We start from the raw sequence: 10,000 nt of genomic DNA, 5'->3' as shown, positions 1-10,000 counted from the left end.
ATTAACAAGCACTGACATAAACTGAGCATGTGCGTTATGCCAGACGCCTCAGGTGCTCACCTCAGAGCTGTAAGGTCGTTTGAGGCCCTGCGGTGGCCTCAGGTGTCCCTGCTGGGGTCCCGGGCCATAATTTGGGTGCTGAGGAACCCTCTGCGCCACCCCCCCAGGCCCGTACATGGGGCCCATCAAGGGGGAACCTCTGGTGGGGCCTGGACCGGAACTCATTGCTCCAGGCGCCATGCTAGGGGGACCGCGGGGGCCAGAGTGGGCCATGAACTGGCTGTTGTAGGCCGGCCCGCCCATCTGAGACACAAACGCCATCCGTGAGTGGTGCCGCCAGAGCATCAGATGTATGTCTTCTGTTTTTTCTCACCTGTCCGTAGTTCATCTCCTGGTTTTGTTTCTCCTGGATGGCAGCGACAGTCGCCGTGGCGGTGGCAGTTGCCGTGGCGGCGGCAGCAGCAACAGCGGCGGCGGTGGCGGCCTGGGTGAAGTCAGCGGAGCCTCTGGAGCCTCCGGGGTTGGGAGGGTAGCTGCAAACAGGCAGAAGCTGTCAGAGAGAGCTCCTGATCACAGTCGACTTGTCGGTCGCTGATACACTGGTTGGTGCTTTCGTACCTGCCGCCGTACCCGCCTGGGCCTCCACCATATCCCCCCGGCGTTCGGCCATACATCCCCTGGTTCATGTAGCCTTTGCTGGGCTCACAGTAGCCCTGCTGACCCATGTAGCTTCCAGGCCCGCCACCCATGCCAGGGCCCCCAGGGCCCTGCAACATGGGCCCCCCACCTGTGTTGGCACCTGGCCCCATCACCCCTCCACCCAGACCCTAAAGGACACAAAAGAGTTGATCAGGCTGGGCTGACGGGCCGCGGGAACACGGCCTGCTCAGATAGTACCTGGCTGGCTGAGGGATTGGTCACTCCCCAGACGGTGGTGACCACGGACAGAGATCCCGTCGGCTGATTTGTGGGCTGCTGCCAGGAGGAGGGGTCGTATGGGTACGACCCATCACTGTGGACACACCAGGAGGGCATCATTAGAGTGTGTGTGTGGCGGTGTGTGTGTGGGAGTACGAACGTGTACCTGTGCGGGTTGTTGGTCAGTCCAGCCTTCATCTGGTTCAGAGGGTTCATGGTTGGTGGACCTGTGGTCCAATCAGAGTGAGAGGCAGGCAGATGGTCTCCTAAAACAGAGCGCACGTTAATGCAGAATATATTTTCCACCGCTCTTCATGCACACACACAGATTACAAACCTATGCTAAGCTAACACACAGAACCGTCAGTCACACCACCAGCTGCTGAGGCTCGTTCTGTTGAACACAACTGAACACGAGTTTGAAACGGTGTCACTCTTCAATGAAAGGAGAGTTTCAGGCAGAGTCATCTCATATTTTAATAAAGCTGCAGTGTTGACTCAGCTGTGATCGATGTCACCTGACAGCCAGCAGTAACGCCGTCTCTCTCACCCACTGAACCATGCAGCAGCTGGTCCATGGACGAGGGGATCTGATCACTGTGATCAGGGGAAAAACCTCTTCCCATGCTGCTCAGTGTGACTCAGCTGCTCCGTGTCCACTGCTTCCTGTGTGCTCAGTGACACCTGAACACATTCAAAGGGTTTTAAATAAAGACTGTGTGTGTGTGTGTGTGTGTGTGTGTGTGTGTGTGTGTGTCTGTGTGTGTGTGTGTGTGTGTGTGTGTGTGTGTGTGTGAAACAGGATGTGCAGGCCAACACACAGACACTCCCACCTCACCAAACAGCCATTCCAACAAACCAGTCCCGCAACTAACCCAACCATGAGTGAGGAGACAGGAGGCCCGTCTGTTCAGGAGGTTCTATAAACGTGTTAAAGGACCGGTTCTGGGTTCAGTCCTGCTGATCTGTGTCAGTACGCCCAGATACCACGATTCACCCAGCTGCAGCGGTGGAGGGAGACAGTATAATCTGCCAGGACGGATGTTATTCCAGTGTCTCATTCTAACACTAAATATCACATAAACACCCGCTCAGATGTTACAGGTGTGGTTATGGGTGGATTGTGTCAATAATAAAAACAAGTTCTTAGAACACGGAAAAAGAGACTACCAGCCCGCAGACTGAGCTGCCATGGTAACAGAACACAGACTGAGCTGCCATGGTAACAGAACACAGACTGAGCTGCCATGGTAACAGAACACTAAACTGCCATGGTAACAGAACACTGACTGAGCTGCCATGGTAACAGAACACAGACTAAGCTGCCATGGTAACAGAACACAGACTAAGCTGCCATGGTAACAGAACACAGACTGAGCTGCCATGGTAACAGAACACTAAACTGCCATGGTAACAGAACACAGACTAAGCTGCCATGGTAACAGAACACAGACTAAGCTGCCATGGTAACAGAACACAGACTAAGCTGCCATGGTAACAGAACACTGACTAAACTGCCATGGTAACAGAACACTGACTGAGCTGCCATGGTAACGGACTGGGTGCAGGTTCCCTGGCTGACCTGCAGTGTGCAGCTGGGTGAAGAGGCCTTCAGCAGCAGTAAGCCTCTGCCCTCCCCAGGCTGTGTTGGTGAGACAGATGTGGAGACAGTCACATGTGTTCCGCTGGCATTAAAGCAGACGGGACACCCCCATTAAAAAGGGTTAAAAAGAGTCTGTTGGGTTCAAACCTGCCAACCTGGAGGAGGAGGCGAGGGACGGGATGCTGGCTGAACTGCCGTCCCTCCACCCGCTCCACAGCCCTGTGGACAGACTGAGAGACTCCTGCTGCCCCACTGCTCCAAGGGACGGTACCGGAAGGTTTGATCCAGAGCTGTGCTCACAGACCCACACGTCGTCCCAGGTGTATGTGTCATAACAACCTCACTTCCCAGTGGGATTAATAATCCGAGCCTTCCTCCAGCTCTCTGAACATGCTCCTTCCTGAACCGGTCTTTAGGGTCGCTGGTTCTGAGGAGGATGCTGATGACGAGCCCCCTGTCAGCAGTGAAGCAGGAGCAGAGAGTCCTCTGACTCCGGTGACTGGCCTCTCCGTGCACGCTGCACACGCACGCGCCCGATCATCATGACAACAACAGTATCGATCTGGTATCGACCCGGCGGTGCTGACGCCGCGGCCCGCTCGGCCCGCTCGGCCTCCTGGTGTCTCGGAGCGAAACAAAATGACAGAGGAGACATTTTGAGACTCCTGCTGCCGTAACCAGGGGAAGCTAATGCTAACACGCTAGCGGGCAGCTCCCTGTGCTCCGAGGAGAAACGAGGCTCCTCCTGTAACATTAGCAAGCTAACGAGCTAAGATATGTAACCGATCAATGATCAATGAACGGCGGCTGGGGTCAAGGGCCATCTGTAGCGTCCTCGGGTGGGGGGGGGCACATTCGGTCTGTTCCACAGCTGGTACGGTGCTAACACGTTAGCTCAGCTAGCCCAGCGGGCTGTGACAATGGAATGCTGAGAAGCTAGCATTAGCCAGCAGCTAGCTTCTTCCCCAACACAAAACACGGAGCTAATGTCAGCCAGCGCGCGGACCCAGCGGCTGGGGGGTGTCCTGAAACCGTCCGTACGGTCACACACAGAATCTTCATGTATACACACACACACACACACACACACACACACACACACACACACACCACCGACCAACCGTGTCTACTGCCCCGGTGTCCGAGCCCTGGTCTGGGGCTCCGCGGTCTGAGCTCTTCTGGGCCTCCGGAGCATCAAGAACCGAGTCTGCACGGTCAGCCACCCAGAGGCGGCCTAAATATCCAAACACGTCCCGGTAGAATCCTGCACGGAGGCCGAGATTCCGCCTGCTGTCCTCCCGATACCTCCGGCCTCTGTGTCTGATTACCCGGCTTCAGCAGGCGACACCATCCCCCGCTGCTCCGGGAGGACCCGGACACACAGGAACTAGGCACAAGAGGGCAGAACAAAGGTCACACACCGAGGACCGGGGACACGGCACCGGGGGTCCGCTGCATCACTGCCAGGGGTGGAGAAAGGAACGGACACACACGGACACGGGAGGAGAGCTCCACATAAGCGCGAGAGACTGCTATAAGGAGGGAGAGGCAGACTCAGCCTACATTTCCCAGAATGCACCTGGACGGCCTCAGCGGCTTTTTCCGTAACTACACACGCACTGCCTGTGGACAGTTCGGTGTCGGGCGGAACGGGTTCTTTGTTTTAACATCGACTTTACAGTGTTGGGCTCCATCCATTCTGGCCTGGCAGCGCCCCCTGTGGGACAGGAGGTTCTCAGCCTCCCTGCAGCTCAGTGTAGGCCGCTAAACACGGTTAATTTATGCGACAGCAATGACGTCATTAACGGCGACAGAAAATTATGGAGGGAGTCAGAATCTGAACCAGAACTGGGTTTATTGGCATGTTAGCAGGAACCGGGCTGGTGAGTCCAGACCGTGGCTTCATGTCTTCCGGTCACAAACAGTCCTCACGCTCCAGCTCTTCTGCTTTTAGTCCTCCACACCCCCTAAGAACAGAGCAATGATGGTCACAGCATAATAAGCAGCATGCATGGGGTCCGATAAGACCGAGACAGAACCAAGGCTGTCCTTCTCCTCCGAGTCCTGCATCTGGGGCAGCACAGCCATCTAAACACTGGGAACAAGGCGTGTGAGGGGTCCTGAAGAATCCAGCCTGCTGTCCTCAGAGCCTGCTGTCCTCAGAGCCTGCTGTCCTCAGAGCCTGCTGTCCTCAGAACCTGCGTTCAGTGACCCGAGTGGAGGTCCAGTGATCTTAGAGCAGACCTTGTCTGTGCTCTGCAAACACTTCCTGTTCTGAGGAGAGGTGGGATGCAGCCAGCAGGTTACAGAGAACGTCCTGACGCTCTCCACGAAGGAGAGGGAGAACGTCCTCAGCATGCTGCTGCTGAAGTTAAGCTTCCTCAGTGGGTGCTGCTGCTGCTGGCTTCTCCTGAGGACCTCCTCGGTGGTAGCAGTGAAAGTGAAGTGAAGTCATTGTTCCACCTCGGTCAGAGCGGCCTGAGAGCAGGGACAGGAGAACGGTGTCAGCAGCATACCTCACTAGAGGACAGTGCGGTTGGGTGGACCTGCAGTCATCGGTGTATAGAATGAAGAGCAGAGGACAGAGGACACCACCCTGCAGGGAACCGGTGGAGGTGAAGATGAGGTCTGAGAGGGTGTTACTGAGCAGCACTCCCTGTGACCTGTTCAGGAAGTTTACGACCCAACAGAGCAGCAGCTGCTGCAGGTGGAGCGTTGGTGGTTTCTCTGTGAGGACATGCAGCTGCAGGGTGGTGGATGCAGGGGAGAAGATTATTATTTTAATCTGCAGTCCATGCTGCCAGGTGTTTGTGTAGTGTCCATTATGAAGATCTGCAGTACACCAACTGGACAGGGTCCAGCAGTAGGCTGGTTTCCTGGTGATGTGGTTCTTTATGTTCCTGAGCAGAGCCCTGACAGAGCTCTGGAGCAGCAGGACGCCTCGCTCCAGCCGTTGAATGAAGATGACCTGGACGACGGAACCTTCCCGTATCTGAGTGTGTGCAGTTTGACACATTCCTGATTCTGTTTCGGGGGTAACTCCTTCCAGCAGACCTAACAGATCACAGAGCTTTTTAACATGCTTCCTGTTCAACCCTCATTTTGAGAGACGGCGATATACCAGACAGACAGCAGCTCTTCTTTACATACAGTATTCTTTATTGAATGAAGCAAAATAATGACCTTCAACTCCCAAATACGAAAATAAATAAAATCATTTTCTTTGAACAGCTGCAACAGACTTCATCTGTGTTCCCCACCAACAGCCCAGAGGCTGAACACTGGTGGCGCTGCGATCGTTTTGGCACAAGATGAGCGCTCGCTGCAGAGGACAGGGCGGGGGCGAGAAGCCGCGGAGTAAATGACCAGCAGTGACTTTAGAGACCACTGGCTCTATCCCTTCAAAATAAAAGACCATAAAATCTCAGTGTTAAGCATTTCCATAGTGACTAATTACAGACTTTCCATATGGAGCAAACACACCTGCTCAAAGGCAAAAACACAACACCCTCCACCTGCTCAGGTCTTCCTATTGGTTTTCCACAGGAATGCTAACAGTGCTAGCGAGCCTTTTTTAAAATCTAAAAGAAGTTTCCTGCCACGCATCAGTGTTTGAAGGTTTCTGGGATAGATGGAGAAGATGTGATCCTGTGGGAGGGAGAAATGAAGACAATGGAGGACTAACGAGCAGCGAAACTGAAGGATCGCCGTGAACGACTGTGTGTGTGGACGGAGGAAGGTGTGTGTGTGGGTCAGGTGGGGGTAGGTCGAGAGTCACAGGTTACTGTTGATCTTTAAACGCGTCCAGGCCAAAGGCGGTGTCCAGGAAGCGCCGCAGCTCCATCAGGTGCGTGTTTTTGTTTCCCGTCGCCGGCGCTGCTGCTGGATCTCTGCCTGCATACCTGGACACAGACAGGTCAAAGGTCAGAGGTCGCCACCTAAGCGGTCAAACAGGGACACTTGATGATGGTCATTACCAGACGGGCTTGGCTCTCTGCAGTGTGGTTCTGATGCGGGGCTTCACGTAGTCGTAGTAACCCTGGTTCTTGTGCTCCTCCTGACACCAAACCAGGTCAGCATTGGCGAATCGCTCTGACTCCGCCTTCACCTGGTCAAATGGGAACGGAGAGAGCTGCACAGAGAGAGAGAGAGAAGCTTTAAATCAGGTCGAGCTCATCAGGTCATGTGACCTAAGCCAACACCATACCTGCTCTATGCGAGCAATGGCCACCACATCCTCCATGCCGCGGCTCTTTCTCTCTTTGGTTAGCTCGTAGTAAACCTTCCCCGTGCAGAAGATCAACCTCCTCACTTCCTTTGGACGCTCTGCTGCCGCACCTCCTTCTGGGATCAGCCTCTGGAAGTGAGTCCCTAAGGAGCAAGGAGGAGGAGTCAGGAGGAGGAGGAGTCAGGAGGAGGAGGAGTCAGACGGGCTCTCCTCAAATAAACCTGTCTCTAAGTATCTGATGTTACCTGGCACCATCTCGTCAAAGCTGGATCTGGCCTCTGGGTGGCGCAGCAGGGATTTGGGAGTGAAGACAATCAGCTGCAGAGAAAGAAGTGAAAGCCTCAGATCATGTGTGTGTGTGTGTGTGCGCGTGTGTGTGTGTGTGTGTGTGTCTTACAGGCTTCCTGAACGGCAGCAGGATCTGCCTTCGGAGAACATGGAAATAGTTTCCAGGAGAAGAACAGTTGACCACGATCCAGTTGCAGTCGTACAGCTGACGCACTGCAATGTCCTCTGTGAGGTTCTGACAGAGAGAGAGAGAAGTTTACACACACACACACACAGCCAATCCCCTGTGTGTGTGTGTGTGTGTGTGTCTCACAGGCATGACATCTGGGTCGTCGTTGCACATCTGGAGAAATCTCTCGGGGCGAGCTGAAGAATGTTCTGGACCCTGAGGGACCAATGAGAGGATTAATCAGGTTTTACTCTGTGTGTGTGTGTGTGTGTTTGTGTGTGTTTGTCTGTGTGTGTGTGTGTGTTTGTCTGTCTGTGTGTGTGTGTGTGTGTTTGTGTGTGTGTGTGTGTCTGTCTGTGTGTGTGTTTGTGTCTGTCTGTGTGTGTGTTTGTGTCTGTCTGTGTGTGTGTTTGTGTGTGTCTGTCTGTGTGTGTGTTTGTGTCTGTCTGTGTGTGTGTCCTCACCATGCCCTCCATGCCATGTGGCAGCAGCAGCACAATGCCATTCTGTCGGACCCACTTAGCTTGTCCGGGGCAGATGAACTGGTCGATGATGCACTGCGCCGTGTTGTGGAAGTCTCCAAACTGAGCCTCCCACAGGATCAGAGCGTTGGGGCTCGCCATGGCGAAGCCCAGCTCGAAGCCTGCAGTACGGGAAAGTACAGTCAGACAAACGGCGCCTCCTGCAGGAGCCACAGCAGGGCCGGGACTCACCAAGGACGCCGTACTCAGACAGGGAGCTGTTGCAGACGGTGTATGGCGCCTGGTCAGGCGACAGGTGATTCATGGGAATGCAGATCCTCTTATCCACATTCTGGTCATGGAGGACATGGTGGCGGTGGCTGAAAGGAGGCAAGCGGTGTCAGGGTCGCTTTGTTAGCTCGTCAGGCAGAAATATGGTGTCTCCATTTACCTGAACGTCCCACGCTCTACGTCCTGTCCCGACAGACGAACATGGATTCCCTCTTGCAGCAGGGACCCGAATGCCATGTACTCCCCTAGAGCCCAGTCCACTGTTCGGTTCCGCACCATCTCTGCTCGGCCCTTTAGGATACGGCTCAGACCTGCGGCAAAAACACCACAAGGGTCACTGAGAACAGTGTGACCACACCAGGTCAGGGTCAGGGCGCTTCGTGGGGCGCACCTCCATGGATGGTGAAATCCTCCACAGGTACGGACGAGGCCATCTGCCCGATGTGGTTGAGGTTCTCCTCAGTGAGCCCGGTGGAGGGGCAGCTCATCGATTTTGGCTGTCCGTCGAGAGTGAAGAAACCTGGAAGCGACAGACTCATGGTTACTCGATTCTTTTAAAGAGTTTTCACCCAGACGTGAAGAAGAAAAAGTCACCAGGCCAGGGTGAGTCCAGCCAGTGCTTGATGTGAAGGATCTTCTCGTCCTTGGACCGAGCATATGCCTCCTCACAGATCTTATCATATTTAGCTATTTCCTCCTGTACGTGCACACAGACACACACAAAGCAAAGGTAAGGTGGAGCAGTTGGAGGCAGTGGAGATCAGGTGGTGTCACTGGCGAGCGTCTGACCTCGTACTCCTGCCGGCTCACAGCGCCCTCTGCAATCAGCTTCTCTGCGTACTTCTGTAGAACGGGTTTCTGCTTCTTGATTTGTTTGTACATCAGCGGCTGCGTAAACATCGGCTCATCCATCTCATTGTGACCCATCCGGCGGTAACACACCTGCACACACACACACGTCTCAGCCTGACACAGTCTAGGATTTAGCCGAGCGTGTAACCAGGTGTACACTGACCAGGTCCACCACCACGTCCTTGTGGAAGGTCGCCCTCCACTCAGCAGCCACCTTGCAGACGTATATGACGGCCTCGGGGTCGTCAGCGTTAACGTGGAAGATGGGAGCGTTGACAACTCGGGCGACATCCGTCGGATACGGAGATGAGCGAGCCATTCGAGGGTCTGTGGTAAACCCGATCTACAGATGAAGAAGAGAGGTAAAGCTCAACGTCTCTGTGATCAGATCAGCAGGCGCCTGCCATCTCCGTGGTTACCTGGTTGTTGACAACAACATGGACGGTCCCGTGCGTGGTGTAGGATGGCAGGTCAGACAGGTGGAACGTCTCATACACGATCCCCTGACCTGCGAAGGCTGCATCTCCATGAAGCAGGATGGACATGACCTGCACACACACACACGGGGTTAACTCATGGGGGATGTGGCCTGCATTCTATCAACACCTAGGACCAGTGAGCTAGCAGCTAGCTATTGTGTCTGTGATGTGAGCACAGGCCTGAGCAGCAGCTCCTGTTTTGGTCCCCTCACAGACCTGATGATGTCATCAGCATGGTTCAAACCGGCTCCCCTGATTGGGATCAAGACCCACCCTGTTGCCGTCAGTGTCCCCACAGTAGAACTGCTCAGCCTTGGTCTTCCCCTGGACCACAGGATCAACAGCCTCCAGGTGGGACGGGTTAGCCACCAGAGACAGGGTGATGTTCCTGTCTGTCACACGGTTGATGCGGCGGTGGTACATGCCCAGGTGGTACTTCACATCTCCAGATCCCTGATGGCGAGAAGCCGTTCACTGTGAGGCTGACCCAGCAGCTGCATGCTAACATTACGCAGCTGCATGCTAACATTACGCAGCTGCATGCTAACATTACGCAGGGCGCTTACCTCATCAGCAGCTTCCAGTTTGGAGTCAAACTGACAGAATATCTGCTCCAGCTCTTTCCGGATCACGTTGGCCAGAACGTTCAGACGGCCTCTGAAACAGACCACACACACACTGTGCTCCCTCTGTCTCTGCTCACACACATGC

At 54.6% G+C, this 10,000-nt stretch overlaps 2 protein-coding genes across 11 annotated transcripts in view; both read right to left on the bottom strand.

Annotated features, from left to right (window-relative positions):
- Positions 1–4,183, bottom strand: part of LOC114441407 (zinc finger MIZ domain-containing protein 2-like) — a 13,017-nt gene extending 8,834 nt beyond the window's left edge. For 2 of the 5 annotated variants that reach the window (XM_028414324.1, XM_028414325.1), the window contains exons 1-6: positions 3,643–4,181; positions 1,085–1,184; positions 898–1,012; positions 619–827; positions 374–533; positions 61–303 (exon numbers count right to left, since the gene is read on the bottom strand). In XM_028414324.1, the coding sequence (XP_028270125.1) occupies positions 61–303; positions 374–533; positions 619–827; positions 898–1,012; positions 1,085–1,134 (777 nt within the window). In that variant the 5' untranslated portion in view covers positions 1,135–1,184; positions 3,643–4,181. Of the gene's footprint in view, positions 1–60; positions 304–373; positions 534–618; positions 828–897; positions 1,013–1,084; positions 1,185–1,255; positions 2,110–3,642 lie in introns of those variants that run through there. The other 3 variants (XM_028414323.1, XM_028414321.1, XM_028414322.1) reach the window with 3 other exon arrangements.
- Positions 4,184–5,659: 1,476 nt separating this feature from the next.
- Positions 5,660–10,000, bottom strand: part of ogdha (oxoglutarate dehydrogenase a) — a 13,255-nt gene continuing 8,914 nt past the window's right edge. For all 6 annotated transcript variants that reach the window (XM_028413663.1, XM_028413658.1, XM_028413661.1 and 3 more), the window contains 16 exons: positions 9,856–9,946; positions 9,563–9,742; positions 9,230–9,358; positions 8,974–9,153; positions 8,748–8,900; positions 8,553–8,655; positions 8,350–8,478; positions 8,119–8,269; positions 7,920–8,047; positions 7,671–7,849; positions 7,351–7,422; positions 7,147–7,272; positions 6,995–7,067; positions 6,729–6,892; positions 6,499–6,653; positions 5,660–6,423 (listed from right to left, as the gene is read on the bottom strand). In XM_028413663.1, coding sequence (XP_028269464.1) covers positions 6,303–6,423; positions 6,499–6,653; positions 6,729–6,892; positions 6,995–7,067; positions 7,147–7,272; positions 7,351–7,422; positions 7,671–7,849; positions 7,920–8,047; positions 8,119–8,269; positions 8,350–8,478; positions 8,553–8,655; positions 8,748–8,900; positions 8,974–9,153; positions 9,230–9,358; positions 9,563–9,742; positions 9,856–9,946 — 2,134 coding nt within the window. In that variant the 3' untranslated portion in view covers positions 5,660–6,302. The remainder of the gene's footprint in view (positions 6,424–6,498; positions 6,654–6,728; positions 6,893–6,994; positions 7,068–7,146; positions 7,273–7,350; positions 7,423–7,670; positions 7,850–7,919; positions 8,048–8,118; positions 8,270–8,349; positions 8,479–8,552; positions 8,656–8,747; positions 8,901–8,973; positions 9,154–9,229; positions 9,359–9,562; positions 9,743–9,855; positions 9,947–10,000) is intronic.

Source organism: Parambassis ranga, chromosome 9, assembly GCF_900634625.1.
Source record: "Parambassis ranga chromosome 9, fParRan2.1, whole genome shotgun sequence".
NCBI classification, from domain to species: domain Eukaryota; kingdom Metazoa; phylum Chordata; class Actinopteri; family Ambassidae; genus Parambassis; species Parambassis ranga.
The sequence above is the reverse complement of the archived record's forward strand: the minus strand, read 5'-3'. Positions and strand labels throughout refer to the sequence as shown.